Source organism: Scyliorhinus canicula, chromosome 13, assembly GCF_902713615.1.
Source record: "Scyliorhinus canicula chromosome 13, sScyCan1.1, whole genome shotgun sequence".
NCBI classification, from domain to species: Eukaryota; Metazoa; Chordata; class Chondrichthyes; order Carcharhiniformes; family Scyliorhinidae; genus Scyliorhinus; species Scyliorhinus canicula.
The window spans coordinates 100,637,489-100,658,489 of record NC_052158.1 but is presented as its reverse complement, the minus strand read 5'-3'; the positions used below and the strand labels follow the sequence as shown (position 1 = coordinate 100,658,489).

The 21,001-nt window shown below is 45.2% G+C and overlaps 1 protein-coding gene across 13 annotated transcripts in view; it reads left to right on the top strand.

The window, feature by feature from the left end:
- The window catches only part of zbbx (zinc finger, B-box domain containing), a 165,097-nt gene extending 144,407 nt beyond the window's left edge, over nucleotides 1-20,690 (top strand). For 10 of the 13 annotated variants that reach the window (XM_038816049.1, XM_038816052.1, XM_038816040.1 and 7 more), the window contains 4 exons: nucleotides 2,866-3,030; nucleotides 5,983-6,219; nucleotides 15,433-15,541; nucleotides 20,359-20,690. In XM_038816049.1, coding sequence (XP_038671977.1) covers nucleotides 2,866-3,030; nucleotides 5,983-6,219; nucleotides 15,433-15,541; nucleotides 20,359-20,476 — 629 coding nt within the window. In that variant the 3' untranslated portion in view covers nucleotides 20,477-20,690. The remainder of the gene's footprint in view (nucleotides 1-2,865; nucleotides 3,031-5,982; nucleotides 6,220-15,432; nucleotides 15,542-20,358) is intronic. The other 3 variants (XM_038816048.1, XM_038816050.1, XM_038816053.1) reach the window with 3 other exon arrangements.
- Nucleotides 20,691-21,001: the final 311 nt, after the last annotated feature.

The window sequence follows — 21,001 nt, the reverse complement described above, 5'->3', positions numbered from 1 at the left end:
TGTTACTTGATCCATATATCAGTTCCATTCTTCGTCCAGGAACTGCACCTGTGCAGGCCCTCCCACCCGACCCAACCGAATCCTGGCATCCACATATTCCACTAGCGCTCAGAATGCAGTTGAACATCTTTGACTTCAGCGTGTTTGATCCACGGTGACATGCTAGTTACATGCAGTACTCATCAGTCCAGCAACAAAACCATCAGCAATCTGCAAAAGCATTTCATCAACTGTGTCATCAAGTGGCCCATTCTGATCAATGTTGTGCACCAGGTCCCATAGCGTCTTCTTGCTTCAATCCGGATTGCCTTCCAGACTCATAGTTCTCTGCGCCTGTTGTTCTAGGACCCAGATATCTTAGAAAATATTGTCCTTTCTTCCGGCTACAGAAAAGGAAAGAAACAGCAAAAAAAGCAAAAAAAAAAGGCATCTGCAGCCACCAGCAGGAACAAGCAGCAAACATGACCTGCAGCTGTGAAGTGCTCTCACAACTAACAAGGCTAATTTATCATTCACTATAGCCTTCAGCTGTGCAGCTAGAGGCTGGTCACAGTCAAAGGGAGTGAGACTGACTTTCAGCATTGAAGCCACAGAAAGGCTCTGTCCTGGAAGTGTTTGGTGGGTCAGACAGCCTGCAGCTTGCCCCTGTTATGGGTTGAAGGCCTTACAGATACAAAGCTCCTCACCTCCCCCCCCCCCACCCCCCCCCCCCTCCCATACACACACATCGACACCCCCCCCCCCCCCCCCCCCCACCCCAGCCCAGAAGCGACCCTGACCTGGAATGCTTCAGCCTCCCCCAACCAATACCAACAGGCCTGAGGGGGTGTGTGGTGTGCAATCCCCCCCCCCCCCCAGCTAAGCATTGGGGCAACAACTCCGGTTCCCTTGAGCTCCATGCTGGAACATGGACATGGCTACTCACCTACTCACTTCCCCTCAGCATATTCCCCTCGCCATATTTGGGTGAGATCTGGAACTCACCATCGGCAGCTGGCCGGGTAAATTGGAAACTGATTCACGCCTGACGGGAATCTCGAATTTGGCCTTTCCTGCTATTTACATGTTATGCCCAGATCTGCACCGGACGCAACGGGTTGAATCGCGCCGATTATTTATTCTGGTGGAAAATCCATTGCAGGAGGGCTTAAAATTAGAGTTAATGGTATTTAGGAATAAAATCTAGAAGCAATTTCTTCAGACAAAGAATAGTAGAGAGGTTGAGGATGATCAACCTGGAAGTTTGCAAGACTGAGATTGATAATATTTTTGTTTGTTAAAGGCATCAGGATATGGATCAAAGATGTGTAAGTGAAGCAGAGGTACAGATCAACTATGGTCTAATTGGTGGAAGTACTTGAGGGACTGAATAGATAATTTCAGTTGCAATGTTATGTAAACAAACGTAGCAGCCAATTTGCAGCAAGGCCACACAAAAACTGTGAAGAATGACTAGATACTCCATTTTTAATTACGTTAGTTGAAGGATAAATATTGGTCAGGACGCAAGTGTTGATCCGTTTTGAGAGACTTCTGCCTTGTTCCAGTTGCTTCCCTGTTATACTAATGTGCAAACATGTCGTCAAAAAATCAGTTGTTGCAGAATAAGGATAAAATGGTGGGCTTATTAGATATTATGTAGCTGACATCACAAGGTAATTTATTATGTAATAACACATTACATGCTGACTCTTTATACCAGATACAGTTGTGGCAGAGTTAAAATGCTTTTTAAAGTAATCACTCTGGACTCTGGTCATTTTTCAAGAATTGTTATATATTTGTTGAAGCAATTCTGTATTAAGGGACCGTAAGTCTAAGTATATTTCAAGTTCCATATGATTTATATAGATTTGAAATTCTGATCTCTACAGGTTTTATTTTGGTAAACTGTTTTAAACGTGCATTTGCATTGCATGTCATTTTAATGGGGAGGTAGTGATGTACAGTGATGAGCATTCCTTATCCGATAAACGAAAAACTCCAGAATCCGTACATGTTTCAAACGCCGACATGACGTTACGAGTGTGAAATCCCAGAAGGTTCCTGGGCGATGTGCAGTTCCCAACGCCCGCCGCAAATGTGCAGTTCCCAACGCATGCCACATATGCGCAGTTCCCAAAGTGCTAACGCTCCTCACATGCACAGTTCCCAATGCACACCACACGTGCAGTTTCGAACGCGTGCGTGCACAGTTCCCAACGCGCTATGCATGTGCAATTCCCAACGTTCCACACATGCACAGTTCCCAACGTGTGCCGCACATACACAATGTATTCCGAAATCTGAAAAAATTCCACAATCCAATACACATTGCATTTTGGAAGGGATTTTCAACCTGTAGTGGGATTGTTGCTGGATTAGTAATACAGAGAACCAGGATAATTCTCGAGGAGCCCGGGTTCAAATCTCACCAAGGCAAATTATGAAATTCGAATTAATTGAGAATCCGAAATTAAAAGTCGTATTTGTTGATTGTTGTAAAAATCCATTCTGGTTCACTAATGTCCTTGAAGGAAGGAAATCTGTCGTCCTTATCTGGTCTGGCCTACATGTGACTCCAGATCCACAGCAATGTGTTTGACTCTTAATTGCCCTCAGGGATTAGTAATGAATGTTGACCCAGACAGTGACGCCACATCCCATGAGCAAATATTTTTAAAAATTGTTCCGATATGCTTTATGATTGATCTTTAAATTTCATCCTTGGGAGAAAGTATGTGGTAGCAGATCAGCCACTCATTATAACCTCAACTTCAGATGGGATGCCCAATGGGTTGCTGATCCATATCACCCATTTCCTGCCACCAACAAAAATTAAACTCAGCCCTGACAGCAATTCCTTTTTATTTCCCAATTCTCCAGAAAATGGGGACTGGCGACCGCAAAGCAGCCTCTGCAAATATGCAGATAACTCCATCGTTAATGATGTAATTGATGATATTCGGAGTAGGCCTTCAAGTAGTTTCGGAAGGCATGTTGCATCCACGAGAGTTACACCATGGACACCATTATCAAAATCAACAGCAGGTAAGTTGTCAGTACTCACATTTTTTCCATCCATTTTTTCCATCATGTTTTTGTAGCTCCATTTTATTTCCTCTGTTCGACATGTTTCCTATGCTTACAATAATTCAACATATTTACAGGACTTGACACCTCTCTTTAGACAAACCTTGCCTCTATCCTTTGCAATACTCATCAGTTTCTCTTGTAACACCTTCCTCATTCTCACCTATCTCCCTCTGAACTTGTAGCACATTGTTCTCTCAGGTCCAAAACTAACATTGTCATTGAACTTGCTGACAAGGATATCAGTATGGTTGTTGGTAAACCATCTTCTACCTTGGTAAACCAACTTCGACTTAATAAACCAACTTTGTGACACCTCTTCCTATCTCCACCTGGACCATGACTCTACCATCAGCATTAAACCATTATTTTTCAAACTGTCATTAACATCACTATTGGAGATCATCCCCACCAAGGCCTGCACTCTCATAGTCCACCAGTCCAAGAAACCCACTTCTAAGTGCTCAGGTCCACAAGCCAGCAGTGCGGCTCACTCTGGCAATTCTTCTTCCTCTAGAATGGGGAACTAATCACATGGCTTTCTTTACTACCCATTTGACTTTGAATTAGAGAGATCCAAATCATAATCATCGTATAAAACCTTGCATTCAGAACAACTGAACGTTTTCCAGTGTTATTCACATCTGTTATTTTGGCAAATGGCCTTGGAATATTAAGAAGTTGAAGATTACTTCTGTGCTAGTTTCATAGACATGGACAGTTTACTACTGCATTCATTGCATGTGAAATAGTTGTGATGGAAGGTCAACTGCTAAAAGATTATTTATATGGCAGGGAGAATTTAACAGGATGGAAGTTATTATCTCAATAAAACTTTATAGGATTGTTAAGGTGCAGTCACTATCTTAAAACATCCAGAAAATGTATAGCCTTCTGCAAGTTGTTCAAATTTGAACAGAATTAAAAAGAAAAGTTTGAACTTAACTATAATAGCTTTTTAGATTTAAAAAAAATGGAAATTTCAAGAAACTTGAATTTATATGCCATCTTATCACGGTAGCATGGTGGTTAGCATAAATGCTTCACAGCTCCAGGGTCCCAGGTTCGGTTCCCGGCTGGGTCACTGTCTGTGCGGAGTCTGCACGTCCTCCCCGTGTGTGCGTGGGTTTCCTCCGGGTGCTCCGGTTTCTTCCCACAGTCCAAAGATGTGCGGGTTAGGTGGATTGGCCATGCTAAATTGCCCGTAGTGTCCTATAAAGTAAGGTTAAGAGGGGGGGTTGTTGGGTTACGGGTATAGGGTGGATACGTGGGTTTGAGTAGGGTGATCATTGCTCGGCACAACATCGAGGGCCGAAGGGCCTGTTCTGTGCTGTACTGTTCTATGTTCTATGTTATCACATCCTTAGGAAGTTCCAAAGTGCTTTCTCACTAATGCATCAGTGTTGAAATGCAGTCAGTATGATTATGTAGGCAAACAGGTCTGTCAATTTGTGCACAAGTTTTCACAAACAGCAAACACATATGTGAAAGGTACATTTGCTTTGATTGGTGTTAATTAAGAGAGAAATATTGACTGGGACAATGGAGAAGTTACTTTAACGATATGGAATTTATTTTTCTCCTACCTAAGCAGGCATAGAGAACCTGAGTTAAATACCTCATCTGAAAGACAGCACCTCCAACAATGCAGCACTTCCTCAATGATGTGTTTGTCTAGATAATGCACTCAAATCAGATTTCTGATTTAGAGGTGATATACTACCAACTGAACTGAACTTACACTTTGAGAAAAGCTATCTTTTGAAAAGCAAAGTATCTGGCTTCCTCAAATATCTATTTTAATGTTTGCTGTGAAATCAAATCCAATTCTAAAACATACCTATAAAATGAAAGAATCCAATATGTATATGTACATTTATTATTTGAGTGTTCCTCTGTAGTTAACAGCAGGATGCATTATTATGCTTTATTGGTGAGCAGAACTATGAAAAAATATAAAATGAAAATATTATGTGATGGGCTCAAATTAAAAAAAATATGGTGACAGAGACAAGTCCTCCACAGAATTTTGAGACGGGTGTTAGTGTTTGCCCTTTTGCAGAGTTAATGTGACTGTCTGTATTAGAGTACAAAATTGGTATTTTACTGGGATAGAAGACTGAAGAACATTACCAATTGCTATGTCGGGAATTGTGGGAAGTAACAGCCGTCTATAGTGGTAACTCAGCGATTATCCCTTGGGTGTTGTATATGAAAAACTAGAATGGACAGAAAGGTTTTTCATTATGGGTTAATAGGAAGGAGATTTGCTCCTATAATCTTCACCTGCCAAATTATTGAGCTTATTTGTATCCCTGTGGGAAAGGAACTCGGCAGTTACCAGTCATTTTTCCAGAGGCAGAAACAAAATGACCCCGAAGACTGCTTTTGTGCATTTCCTTGCAACTGACTTCAGAATTTTATTGATAGAGGTTCAGATACAGGCTGTTTGGCCTCTCCCTTGATGAATGGCACAAAGTCTGTCAAAAAAGAAATGGGAAAATCACCTTTGAAAGAGGGAGCCCAGCCTCAAACAGAGGAATAAAAGTAGGGCAATGGACAAACATGTGAATAACTAATGCCAAATATTACTGACTGTGGGCTTGTTTATATTGTAAGGGAAGAAACAAATGGAATTTAATGCATTATTATATTGAATGCCAGACATTCGATTGTTCTGAGAGTTTGTGAATTAAGTACAGGAGATGCCAACTAGAAGGGAGATAGCAGTAAGGGGTGTAATTTTAAAGAGAGTGGAAAGGACAATAAGTACGGATTATGAGAAAAATAAGCCAATGTCTGTGGTAGATAAATGCGACAAAAAACATGAATAATTAGCTTTGAGTGTTATATTACATTCTGTAATTATTTGTGTATTTGCGATTTAACTGAAATTTGTAATGTTTTTAGGGACTCTGCGATGTTCTGGGCGAGTAATGTCTCCCTCTCCAGTAGAGGCATCTAAAATTTCAACAAAACCTCCGGTTTCCCAGAAACAACATAAAATCTCTGATCACCCGCTGTCTAGAGCTGCAAGGGAAATTTCTGAAGTTGAAAGCATTGGTCAAGGTGAATCCAGTTTTGACAATGATGCTGATGAAGAAGCTTTAATTGAATTAGCGAGGGAGCTATTGCAGATTCATAAAGGTATAAAATACTTAAATGAATTGATGCTAAGTTATAATGCCTTTCAAATATCAGTTTGTGTTCCAGAGATTTCAAGTTTCGTATTTGACATGAATGAGATATAAATAGCTTCCAATTACTTGAAAGCAGGATTTCTAGGCTATTAATACATAAGAAAAAGATCTGAGGCGGGATTCTCCCGAATCGGCGCGATGGCCGGACGCCGGCGTAAAAAACAGCGCGAACCACTCCAGCGTCGGGCCAATCGAAAGTAGTGGAATTCTCTGCGTTTCCGGGGGCTAGGATGGCGCCGGAGGGGTTGGTGCCGCGCCAGTCGGCGCCGAAGGGACTGCACGAGTTAGCGCATGCGCAGACCGGCCGGCGTATTCTGGCGCATGCGCAGGGGGGTGTCTCCTCCGTGCCGGCCATGGTGGAGCCCTACAGGGGCCGGCGCGGAAGGAAGAAGTGCCCCCACGGCACAGGCCTGCCGCAGATCGGTGGGCCCCGATTGAGGGCCAGGCCACCGTGGGGGGCCCGCCACACCGGGGTCGGATCCCCCCATGCCCCCCCCCCCCCCCTCCACCCTCCCCGAGAACTGCACCAGCCAACCTACCTGCCAGATCCCGCCGTATGGGACCATGTCCAATCTATGCCGGCGGGACTGGCCAAAAATGGGTGGCCGCACAGACCATTGGGCCCGGAGAATTGCCGGGGGACCGCTGCCAACGGCCCCCTGACCGGCGTGGCGTGGTCCACGCCTCCGCCTAAAAATTGCTGCCAGAGAATACGGCAGTCGGAGTGGCGGGGTGGGATTCACGCTGCCCGCTCCCGCCGGATTCTCCGACCTGGCGGGGGGAGGTTGGAGAATCCCACCCCTGTTGTCCAACAGTGCCTCTTGGAGCATATCACTGCACACTTCCCTCCAGTCCATAAAACAAACGTTCACCTCTAAATCTTGTTTTCTGTCCCTTAACCAATTTAGTATCCACGCTGCCAGTGTCCCTTTAATCCCACGTGGAGTTCAATTTGAAGTATATTGGGCGCGATTCTCCCAGACAGGGAGAAATCGTAAGGCTGGCGGCAAAACCGGGCGGGTTTGACGCCAGCCTCCCCCTCCCCGACCGGGAACCGATTCTGGTCCCCGGTCGGGGCTAGTATGCCGCGGCCGTGAACTCCGGCATCGCGGGCTTAACGAATTTCGTTAAGCCCGCTTGCCAGAGTTTGCGCCGGCTGACGCGTCACATGACGTCAGCCGCGCATGCGCAGATTGGAAGACTCCAACCCGCGCATGCGCGGATGACGTCATCGTGCATTTGCGCGAAACCCGCGCATGCGCGGTCCGGGATGCCCCTCAGCCGCCCCGCGAATTGATACAGCGGGGCGGCGGAAGGACAAAGAGTGCGCGGGAATCGGACCCGCTGCCCGCGATCGGTGGGCACCGATCGCGGGCCCATGGCACCCTTGGCACGGCCGTGGCAATCGGTGCCATGGTTGCCAAGATCGGGACTTTACGGCCGTTTTTACGAACGGCCAGACCAGGTGTGTTTGCCGTTCGTAAAAACGGCCGTAAAGGGCTTGGAATTCGGCCCATCGGCCAGCTGAGAATCGCTGCTGGCCGTAAAAAAACGGCGGCAGCGATTCGTGTCGGGAGTTGGGCGTGGGGGGGGGGGGGGAGAATAGCGGGAGGGCGTCGGACTAGCGTGGCCATAAAAATTTACGACCCCCGCTATTCTCCGCACCGTCGTGAGTGCGGAGAATTGCGCCCATTATATTTTACGTTTGTTATATGGTACTTGTCAAACACTTTTTCATATGTCCATAAACACATCAACCATACTATTACCGGCAACCCCCTCCATTACTTCATCAAATAACTCAGTAAAGTTGATTTGTCTTTAACAAATCCGTCCTATCTTTCATTTATTACTCCAGAATTTTCCAAATGTCAAGTATTTTTTTTTAAATAAACAATTTTATTGAGGTCGGTTTTGGCTTTATAAACAGTTACAGACATCATCAGAAAGAAAGCAAAAAAGGCAAAAATGTGCAAACATCCATGTACTTTCAATACTTCCATCGTAACATATTGCACATTTCTGGAATAGCTCTAGTCAGTCTTGTGGACTTTTCCCTCAAACATTCTAAAACGGCTGGTTTAGAATAGGTTTTTCACCAACTTTCCCAACTATCTCTCTCCTCTCCCAAGTTTGCACTAATGATACAGCATCAGCTTCTTGCAGACTTTCAAGGCCTTACATCTGCATTACCTTCAACACCCTGGACAATCTGCTAAATAAGACTTTTCAGTGTGGCCAGTATTGGACATGGGTGGGTCAGGGCATGATATGGTGATGTACAGGGGTTTGCCAGGCACATGGTTGTTGGGGTGGGGTGGCTTGCAAGGTCGGTGCCAACCCACCTGTGCGGCCCGTTAATCTTGTTACAGCACTGGGTGTCAGTTTTCCTGGTGAAGCTTCCCAAGCCGAAGGTCGCTGCCACTTCCTCTCAGGTGACACTGACTGCTCTGTGGCTGACCCAAGTCCCTCGGGGGAATAGGGCATCCCGACTGCACACGACCCCTGTCATAATATCCACTCATGTATATAATGAGATGCATTCAGGCAGTGATCGACACACAGGATAACCAATGAACACACACGACACAGAACAACCAATCACCAGACAGAATACCACCACTATAAAGCCCACAGTGCATTAAGACTCTCCCTCTCTCACAGGACACAGCTACTGAGATAGTTAGACTGCACAAGCCAGTGAGCATCATCTCCATCTGGTAAAGAGCTAGTCTGGTCAAGCTAGCAGGAGGTTATCAGTTAGGTTAATAGAGTGTCAACTCACAGCAGATTATGTACAGCAATCAGCCAGTTCAATAAAACAGTGTTGGACCATCTCCTATGTCGGAAGCCTGTTTCTAGTTTTGACAATCCCTGATCCTTTTCACCAGTCTGGGCTCAATAAAATCTGAGACGGATCTGCAGGTATCAATTATTGTTTTATTTCCACCAGCTTGCAAGGCTGACTCACCCGTGGGACCTTAAAACACGAAGCTGTCTTCTAGAGCTCCCAAAAGTTAGTGAGGGAGAGAACAAAGAAATCACAGCACATATTGATTGAATCACATCAAGATTCGCATACAAGCTTCCCATTGGTCATTCTATACACCTTCTGACCTGGCCATATATCCTGATTGGCTCACTTCACATTTCCCAATCTTAGGCCTCTTGTTACCCAGCATCCTTTTCACCATTCTCTCCACAAGGCAAAGCTCCCCTCCCCCCCTTCCTAGCCATGCTGTGCTCATCCCTTTGTTCTCTGTGAACTCATTACCCTCAGGGTCCTACTGTCTATCATATTCGTTTGTTCACTTCCTCAGTTTCACTGCATCCAGTTGCAGTCAATGTTGAACTAACTCACTTAACACATCAACTGGCCAGTTAGACATCCCCAAACCATGGGGTGGTCTCTTTGGTGGCATGGCTGTGAGCTGTGTGGGGTTTGCTCTGTGTGATCGGTTTATGCGCTACTCCCCCTTGTTGGCGGGGAGCTGGGGGGTGCCGTTCCTTCACTCTTGCTGGGGCAACATCCTTAAAGGCACAGTGGCTGTACCTACATCTCAAGGACTGCAGCAGTCCGAGAATGCAGCTCACCGCCACCTTCTGAAGGGCAACTAGGAATGGACAATAAATGCTGGCCAAATCAGCAATGCCCACATCCCGTGAATGAATTCAAAAAAATATGGCTTGTCCGGTTCAGTTTATGATGAATGGTAACTTACAGGAAGTTATCAGTGGGGATTTAGCAATGGAAATGCCATTGAATGTCAAGGGGAGATGGTGACATTTTCTCTTGTCCAAGATGGGTTTTTCTTAACACATATATGGTATGAATGTTTCTTGCCGCACATCAGCCCAAGCCCGAATGTCATCCAGATCTTGCTGCATTTGGACATGGACTGCTGAGTAGCTGAGAAGTCACGAATGGTACTGAACATTGTGCAATGATCAGTGAGCATCCCCACTTCGGACCGTATGATGGAGGGAAGGTCTTAAAATTCCAAAGGACAGTCACATGAGGAGTAAATTAAGGACACCTTAAATAATAGTCATGTGCTGTGGATAAAAATGATCTGGAGCAGAACATTATTTAATGCTTGGTTTGCACACCCTGAGAAGTGAGATAGAGCAAGTGGCCGGAGACACCAATTTCTTGAGTCTGGCCCTGAGGATCTGGCTAAAGTGCTGGAAAACGTTCAGTGCCCTCACATAGATGGTGAGTGCTAAGGTCAGTGAATGCATCTTCAAATGAGATCTCCTGCTCACTGGAACACCAACCTGCCATCACTCAACCATCAGTAATCAGGACTTGCATCTCACATTCAGATGCTACTATCTCACTCTCACATATTTAACAATGCTACTAGCCTCACAACTAACTCTCACAGCTTCCCCATACCTCCACTATTCGATGCAGCAACATCACCCAAACACATTACAAGGCAGTCATTGATATTCTTCCCTAATCCTTGGAGGACCAACTGGCAATTAATCATGGGAGCAGCAGAGAATCAGCGCGGGACAAGCATACCTGCCACTCTTGAGCCTTTGAAGGAGCCAGTGCTCTTCATTATGGGACTGACAATGCCTGCATCCAGAATTGCCTAGACCAGTCAGGATGATATATGTTCCAACTTTATGCCATTCTCAAATCCCAGTTCATTCTTATCCTGCTATCTGATTACAAGTGCAAGATGTAGATGATGTGACCCTGGACCTTGCTTTACACCTTCCCTCATTGCCCTAGGCCCAACATTGCCTTTCTGCATTTTAGATTCCAAATACCCAAGATTTTATGCTTGGCTAAACATTGCAACTTCATCAAGAAGGGTGGGAACAGCACCAGACCTCTGAAGAAACGGGTGGCTGAAATTTCTGGTGACAGATCAGAAGGCTATCTTTCCTGCATCTCTGTAAAATTAGGTGTGATGACACCTGTTTGCAATAATAAGAGGTGATCAGGGCCCAAAATTATGAACATAAGGGGGGATGGCGATTCTCTGGGCCCCGCTCCGGGCCGGAGAATCGCAGCAACTGCACCACAATGCCCCGGCGCACGATTCTCCGCGCCATTTGCACCGGCGAGGTTGGCGGGGCGCTGGCCGCTGGAATCGGCGGGCTGCGCGGATATGACAGAGTCCCGCCGCCGCTGTTCACCCCTGGTCGCTGCCGGCGGGAACTCTGCGCGAAGGGTCGGGGGGGGGGGGGGGGGGGGGGGGGGGGGGGGGCCTGTGGGGCGGGGGGGGGGGGGGGGGGGGGGGGGGGGGGGGCTCCGATGGGGTCTGGCCCGCGATCGGGCCCCACCGATCAGCGGGCCGGCCTCTCCCCCCCGGGCCTACTTTCCTGTGCGGCCGGCCCCTGAACACCAACGCCATGTTGAGTCGGGGCCGGTGCACGAAAGAAGTCCCCTGCGCATGCGCAGGTTGGCGCGGCGCCCATTTGGCACCGGGAAGGGAGGCTCCAGCGTGAACCGCTCCAGCGCCATGCTGGCCCACTGTGGGGGCCAGAATCGGTCGTCCCCATGCCCGTTTCGCGCCGTTGTGAAACGTGATGGCGTTCACGACGGCGCGAACACTTGGGCTCTATTTGGGAGAATCGCCCCCAAGGAGTTTCACTTCCTGAATGTATAACTTGTATGTGATCTGTATGTGATTCATACATGCTCAGGAACACTGAGGTTCCACAGCTATTCTCCACATCAATGCCATTTGGAGGGATAGATACGTGATGGCAAGGAGTATCCGCCATAACCCCTGTAAGGAACCGGTGAACAAAGGGTGAGCACTGATATGAGAGCCGTGCATCCATCAAGGCCACCGTTGCTGGGCTTTTCATAACCTCGGGGTGAGGGGGGAGAAGATAATCTCGGTGTCCGGCCTGCATCCTTGGATTATAGATCTGAAGAGGATTCGGAAGATGAGCAGGCAGATCCAAACTGGCCTGTTGCTGCAGGCTCATTAGGGAGTAGGTGCCAGAGAAATTCGGGAGTCTATCGCAATGAGATGCTTCTGTTGAGGATGTGGAGAACATTCAACAAGGTTTAGGCTCCACAGTCTTCTAATCTGTAACTCCATATGACCATTCCAAGTCAACGCAACCAAGGCCAGCATCTCATGTTTCATTGCTAAGTAAACCTGAGGAAACTCACTTGATGTAGACATCACAAAGCAGCCATGGATTAGAAGCCCTTTAAACAACCATTTAACCATGAGATCGTTTACAACAATAACACATCCAAGTCTGTCCATCATTTTATAAATTCAGTAAACTTGACACCATCCAGATGATGTTGATGAAGAGATCCCTGCATTTCACACCTTTGCTATTTAATCTATCTCACAAAGTGATGTTCTCCCAACCTCTAGATGAGATGGATTCATTCCTGCTGGCACTGAAACACAGCCTCCCTACTTCCCTACCCTGGGGCTGTTTAGCACACTGGGCTAAATTGCTGGCTTTGAAAGCAGACCAAGGCAGGCCAGCAGCACGGTTTGATTCCCGTAATAGCCTCCCCGGACAGGCGCCGGAATGTGGTGACTAGGGGCTTTTCACAGTAACTTCATTGAAGCCTACTCGTGACAATAAGCGATTTTCATTTCATTTAATTCCCAAGCCATGCTGCAGCTCAAGAGATATTGCAACTAGCCACAATTATAATGATGTAGACTTTCTAATGGCTGACCTCCTTGTCAAAATCCAGCATCACTCTCTTATAAATCGAAAAGGTTTGCAAAACCCCTCCAAAAACACTTAACACACTTTTACTATTGGAGGGAATTGTGAGTGGGAGCAGGTGAGGTCCGCAGTGCAATTGAATCCATGCATAAAATAGCAGATTCTGCACTAATCCAGCATTAGAGTCTGTTTAGGGTCATGTTCTGCCCGTTTGTATGCTTTCAAGGCAAAGCCTGCATGCCAATGCAGGCACCCTTACAGCCAAGCCAAGGCACACACCATGGTGTTCCAGAGGCATTCCAGTTGCAATTTTCTGAATTTTGGTTTCTGTTGTGCAGGCACTAGTGACACCACTGAGCCAACATTAACGATGAAGGAACACTAAAGATGAGTAATCATTCATATTTGGAAGGGAAACTCTAAAGAATGATTTGAAACATATGCAAAATTCATGAAAATGTTAAAACACTTGAAAATAACATGTTGCCAAAATTAGTTTTAATTAGAAACTTTGACAGTATACATGACTACTATTTGTGTAGCAAAATGAATAATAGAATATAGATAGAACAGTACAGCACACTACAGGCCCTTCGGCCCACAATGTTGTGCCGACCATTTATCCTAACCTAAGATCAACCTAACCTCATAGATTTCATAGAATTTACAGTGCAGAAGGAGGCCATTCGGCTCATCGGGTCTGCACCGACTCTTGGAAAGAGCACCCTACCCAAGCCCATACCTCCACCATATCCCCATAACCCAGTAACCCCACCTAACACTAAGGGCAATTTGGACCCTGAGGGCAATTTAGCCTGGCCAATTCACCTAACCTGCACATCTTTGGACTGTGGGAGGAAACCGGAGCACCCGGAGGAAACCCACGCACACACAGGGAGAACGTGCAGACTCCACACAGACAGTGACCCAAGCCGGGATTCGAACCTGGGACCCTGGAGCTGTGAAGCATTTGTGCTAACCACTATGCTACCGTGCTGCCCTCATCCCACCACCTCTAACCTACATCCCTTCAATTTACTGCTGTCCATGTGCCGGTCCAAGAGTCACTTAACTGTCCCAAATGACTCTGACTCCACCACCTCCGCTGGCAGTGCATTCCACGCACCCGCCACTCTCTGTGTAAAGAACCTACCTCTGACATCTCCTCTGTATCTTCCTCCAATCACCATAAAACTATGTCCCCTTGTGACAGCCATTTCCGCCCTGGGGAAAAGTCTTTGGCTATCCATGCCTCTCATCACCTTGTGCACCTCTATCAAGCCACCTCTCTTCCTTCTTTGCTCCTGTGAGAAATGCCCTAGCTCCCTCACCTTTCTTCATAAGACATGCCCTCCAGTCCAGGCAGCATCCTGGTAAATCTCCTCTGCACCCTCTCCAAAGCATCCATATCCTTCCTATAATGGGACGACCAGAACACAATATTCCAAGTGTGGTCGAACCTGGGTTTTATAAAGCTGCAGCAATACCTTGCGGCTCTTAAACTCAATCCCCTTGTTAATGAAAGCCAACACACCATATGCCTTCTTAACAACCCTATCAACCTGGGTGGCAACTTTGAGGGATTGATGTACGTGGACACCAAGATCCCTCTGTTCCTCCACACTTCCAAGAATCCTGCCTTTTACCCTGTATTCAGCATTCAAATTCGACCTTCCAAAATGAATCACTTCACATTTATCTAGGTTGAACTCCATCTGCCACTTCTCAGCCCAGCTCTGCATCCTGTCAATGTCCTTGTTTAACCTGCAACACCCCTCGACACTATCTACAACTCCACCAACCTTTGTGTCATCGGTAAACTTACTAACCCACCCTTCCACTTCCTCACCCAAGTCATTTATAAAAACCACTAAAGAGCAGAGGTCCCAGAACAGATTCTTGTGGAACATCACTGGTCACCGACCTCCAGGCGGAATACTTTCCATCCACTACCCCTCGCTGTCTTCTTTTGGCCAGCCAATTCTGTATCCAGACAGCCAAATTTCCCTGTATCCCATGCCTCCTAACTTTCTGAATGAGCCGACCATGGGGACCCTTATCAAATGCCTTACTGAAATCCATATACACCACATCCACTGCCCGACCTTCAAGAATGTGTCTCGTTACATCCTCAAAGAATTCAATGAGGCTTGTGAGTCATGACCTGCCCCTCACAAAGCCATGCTGACTATCTTTAATCAAACTATGTTTTTCTAAATAAACATGAATCCTATCTCTCAGAATCCTTTCCAATATTTTGCTTACCGCAGACGTGAGACTGACTGGTCTGTAATTCCCAGGGATTTCCCTATTCCCTTTCATGAACAGGGGAACAACATTTGCCTCCCTCCAATCATCTGGTAACATTTACTTCCCTCCAATCATCCGGTAATATAGAAATAAAATGTGTGTTGTGATTCACAAATGCTTATAACTTTTATAAATGCATTTAAAATTATTTCAAAGCCATTCTTTGATACTATAGGCAACGGAAAAAGAAGGCATGACTTGCCGTCAACCTATGAGCTGTTGATCCCTTCTGGGCAATCAATTGAAAAGACTACTCCTGTTACTCAAAGGTCAGAAAGAACCAAGTAAGTAATTTTGCAAAGATATATTGTATCATTTTTTTTGATTACAGTTTTCCAAGAATTTCACAAAATCAATTGGAAATAGGAAAGATGTTATTTGTTCCCTTGGCTTTATGGTATAGCAAGTTCTAAACATAAACTTTGATAGTGTTTGGGTTTAGTTTTGGTTGAGCTATCTAGGAAGGAAACAAAAGTGCATTTATATAATGTTATTTAGGACATCCTAAGGCACATTTTCAAGTATAGTTAGTACATGAATCGGCAGCTAATTTTCATTTCAAAATTCCAACATATTCAAAGTCATGTGCCTGTGCATACTCCCTGATGGTCAACTTTTCTTTCTTAAAAACCATGTTTGTTGCTGTCATGACCTGAAGCCATGGGACCAGCTTCCATATATATGGTGATGAAAGCACAGAACAAAATGTACTGTATTCAGGATAATTACTTGCATGAAATGAGCAAATACTATGGGCTGGATTCACCGTTTTGGAGGCTAAATGCCGACCCCGGTGTGGGAACTGTGGAGTTTTATTTATTTATTTATTTATTTTTAATTTAGAGTACCCAATTCATTTTTTCCAATTAAGGGGCAATTTAGCGTGGCCAATCCATCTAGCTTGCACATTTTTGGGTTGTGGGGGCGAAACCCACGCAAACATGGGGAGAATGTGCAAACTCCACATGGACAGTGACCCAGAGCCGGGATCGAACCTAGGACCTCGGCACCATGGGGCCACAGTCCTAACCCACTGCTCCACCGTTATGCCCTAACTGTGGAGTTTTATGATGGCAAAATCGGCGCCAAACCCTCACCGATCTAGCTCCCACGACATCAACACCTGGAGAATGGCCGGGCCCGTGGCTGCACATGCGCAGGGCGATGACCTGCAATGGTCGCGCCGTGAAACATGCCGCCAGCCATGTGCGGACCCGACTTGCTAAATAGTGCACCCTGGCCTCCCCCCACCAGTCCCTCCAGCCCTCGAGGAAGCCCCCCCTCCCCTGGCCAGCGCATGGCTCCCGCCACCACACTGGGCTCCCAACCGCTGAGATCACATGTGTCCCGCGCAGTTGGTAACTCAGCCCATCGGGGAGGGCCTTCAGGTTACGCGTGAACGGCATTCCAACGGTGTCACGATGGTGCCATTTCAGAGGGGGTGGAGGACACAAAGCCGGCATCAAACCAGCACCGCCCCCGATTTAGGCGTCGGAATGGATTCTCCGTCCAATCACCGATTATGAAATCGGCATCGGGGAACGGTGAAATCGCCTCATGTGTCTTTTTTCCCTCTGAAGCAGAAACATAGAAAATATGGGAAGGAGTAGGCTATCCGGCCTTTGAGCTTGCTCCTCCATTCAATATCATGGCTGATCCTCTTACTCAAAGCCACACTGCAGATCTCTCTACATACCCCTTGATGCCTTTAGAGTTGAGAAATGTATCTATTGCATTATATACATATTATGACTTGGCCGACCTTGTTTCCTGAGATTGGGACCCTTGTTTTAGATCCCTCAGCCAGAGGAAACAACATTCCTTCATGCAATTGGTCCAGCCCTGTCAGTACTTTATATGTTTCAATTGGATCCCCTATCACTCTCCTAAATTCCGGTGAATATAGGCCCAGTTGCCCCATTCTCTCCAACCCAGGAATCAGTCTGGTGAACATTTTCTGCACTGCCTCTATGGCAAGTATATCATTTCTTAGATATGGAGACCAAAACTTCACACAATACTCCACGTGTGGTCTCACCAAGGTCTTGTACAGCTGCAGTAAGACATTCTTGTTCTGTACTCAAGTCCTCTTGCAATGAAGGCTAACATATCATTTGTCTTCCTATCTGCTTTCTTTACCTGCATGTTTGCTTCAGTGACTGGTGTACAAGGACATGCAGGTCCCTTTGTACATCAACATTTCCCAATCTATCATAATTTAAATAATACTCTGCCATTCTATTTTTCTGTCTAAAGTGGATTAATTCACATTTATCTACGTTATACATGTTTTACTGCATTTGACATATATTTGCCCACTCACTGAACTTGTCTGAATCAACTTGAAGCATCTTAACCTCCTCACCACTCACATTCCCACCAAATGTCATGTCATCAGCAAACTTGGAAATATTGGTTCCCTCATCCAAATCATTGATGTATATCATGGATAGCTGGGGCCCAAACATTGATCCCTGTAGGACCCTGCTAGTCACCGCCTGCCCCTTGTTTCCTGTCTATGAACCAATTCTCAATCCATGCCAATCTATTACCCCCAATCCCATGTGCTTTAAATTCTATCCTCTTATGTGGAGCTTGATCAAAAGCTTTCTGAAAATCTAAATGCATCAAATCTACTGCTTCACCCTTATCTATTCTACTAGTTACATCCTCAAAAAACTCCAAGTTTGTCAAATTTTCCCTTCATAAATTCATGTTGACTTTGTCTAATCCCATTGATATCCTGTTGCCACATTCTTTACATTACACTCTAGCATTTCCCTCCTACTGCTGTTCGGCTAACCAGTCTGTAATTCCTGTTTTCTCCCTCCCTTCCTTTTTTAAATAGAGGGGTTATATTTGCCAATCTATTGAAGAATCTACAGAATTTTGGAAGGTGACAAACAATATTACCACTATTTCCATGGACATCTGGGATGCAGATTATTAGGCCCTGGGGATTTATCAGCTTTCAGTCCCATTAATTTCTCCAGCACCTTTCTTTAGTAGACTAATTTCCTTTATTTTCTCCTTCTCACTAGACCCTTGGTTCCCTAGCATTTCTGGGAAGTTGTTTGTGTATTCCTCTGTAAAGACAGAGCTGGAGTAGTTAATTCATTGCTCTCCCATTTCCTTGTTCTCTATTATAAATTCTCCCAAATCCAGACTGTAAGGGACCTACGTTTGTCTTCACTAATATTTTTCCTTTTACATCCATATATAGAAGCTTTTACAGTCTGAATTTATGTTGTTTACAAGTTTACTGTCATACTCTATTTTTCCCCTCTTAATCAATCTCTTGGTCCTCCTTGGCCGAATTCAGAACTGCTCCCAATCCTCAGACTTGCTATGTTTCCGAGCAATTTTATACGACTCGGCTTTGGATCCAATACTATCCTTCATTTCTCTTGTTAGCCATGATTGGGCCGCTTTTCTAGTTGTGTTTTTGTGCCAGAAAGGCATTATAACTGTTGCTTAAATATTAGCCATTGCCTATCCACTGTCATGCCTTTTAATAAAGGTTCTCAACTCCCACCTTATACCTCCATAATTTTGTTTCTTTAGATTTAGGACCTTAGTATCATATCAGATTTCTCCACTTTTCATCCTAATGAGGAATTCTAAGCTCCGTGAAGCACCACGGGGTGTTTTTCCACATTAAAGGTGATGGTAGTTGAATGTTGTTAATGTTAGATTTGCAGAATAAAGAAATCCCCGGCGCTAATTTGGAACCCTTGAATAAACAATATATAAAACATGCCTAAGTAGGGCAATCCTTTAATTCATAGTAAAGAAAATTCATGGAAATCTTGATCAAACGTTTGTGATACAGGCTTTCTTCTGTTTTATTCCCTAGTTATTATAAAATCCTTCTACATCGTACAAGAGCTGAGATTAATCTCCACATGAATCAAATGCATAAATTAAAACAAAATACTGGGTATGCTGAAAATTGCAAATAGAAACAGAGAAAGCTAAAAAAATTCAGCCAGTCAAGCAGCATCTTCAGAAAGAGAGTCTCGGGGGATTTTCTGTGCCTCTTTTCATTGGCGGGATCAGCGACGGGAAGTAAAAATCCCACGGGAGGCCCAAATGTGATTTGTGCTGATATAAAGGTGCGACGTGACTGTCTCTGTCAATGACATAATGGAACCATCATGATCCCCATTACAATAACTGTACATATAATTATCAGGCCTCATGTCTGATAATCCCCCTCCCCACCTTTGTCGGTACATAATCCAATGTGATGTGAATTACAACAGGTCTCCCAAAGCATGTACCTGGTGAGCAGAAGCCGCCAGACAAGTTTAGGTGGGTACAATGCTCAGGGGGACAGTGGGTCATGTTGGGCACTGCCCCTAGTGGGGGAGGGGCATTGGGTTTGGGAGTTCTTGGTCTTCAGTTTTTAAAAGGCGCCATAACCTTTTAAAAAACTACGTTTCTGGGGGAGCGGGCTCAATCAGAGCATACCCCACCAGCGTGGCATGTCTTGGGACCTGCCCCTTCACTTTTTTTTCATTAATAGCCGCCGTCCACACCACTTTGCCACCCGCTGCGCCATTTTGCCAAAACAATGGGAAAATTGCACCCTCAGAGCTAATTCAAAACAAGAAGTCATATTGGACTCAAAACCTTAACTGGGCTCCTCTCTCCACAGATGTTGCTTGACTGCTGAGTTTTCCCTGCGCTTTTCATCAGATACATGTTCATTTCGGTAAACAATAAAATAAGTACACTGGCTGGGATTTTCTGGCCCGTCTTGCCGGTGGGATCTTTTGTTCCTGCTGAAGGTGACACCCCTCCCCTCCCACTGCCCATACGTTCCCCAGCGGCTTAGCCGGTGAGCAACGCAAATAGCCATTGACTTTAGCGGGAAGGGAAATCCCGCTACAGGGGGCCAGAAAATCCATGACCATTGTTTTTTATGTATTACATGCAGATAATCCTAAATTATGCAGTAAATGCTTTTCATGCTTTGAGGCTCTTTATTTTGATTTCAGCTGGAACTTCTCAGCAATTGTGCCTACCAGTGAAGAAGTGGATGATTCATGTTCTTTAGAACAGTTATATTTCACATGTCTGTCTCCATTTTTCCTAGGGATGCTGTTGGTTCTCAGTTTATGCTTGATTCGTTGATTGGAGAGGTAGATGAAGGTCAAACAGATGATGAGGGAGAGGAGGCGCAAGACAAACAAAATGTTCTGTTGTTATTCTGACAATGTGTCAGAGATAAATATTAGATAAAATTTAACTGTTCCTCACCAAGCAATAAGTTCTGGAAAAACTCAATCAAATGGGATGTATTATGTGATTTGTAATATTAAATATCAATATCTGTTGAAAAGAGCGTGATTTGATAATGATTTAGGGTTATGCACTTTGTAGAACAATCAATATTTTGTAAAATATGAATAAAAAACGACAAACTCATTTGATTTATTTATTTAAAATTTTGAATCATCTGTAAATTTCTACTGAACCCACCTTTAAATGTGTACATTTGGGATTATGATCTGGATCTTCATTTTTTAAATCGTTCTTGTGATGTGTGCACAAGTGGCATTCATTTTAAATCCTTAATTGCCCTTGAGAAGGTGGTGATGAACTTCCTCCTTGAATTGCTGCAGCCCATGATGTGTTGGAAGAAGTTGTAAGAATTTGACCCACCACAGTGAAGGTACAACAGCATGGTTTCAAGTCAGGATGCTGTGTGACTTTGAGAGGAAAATTCAGGTGGTGGT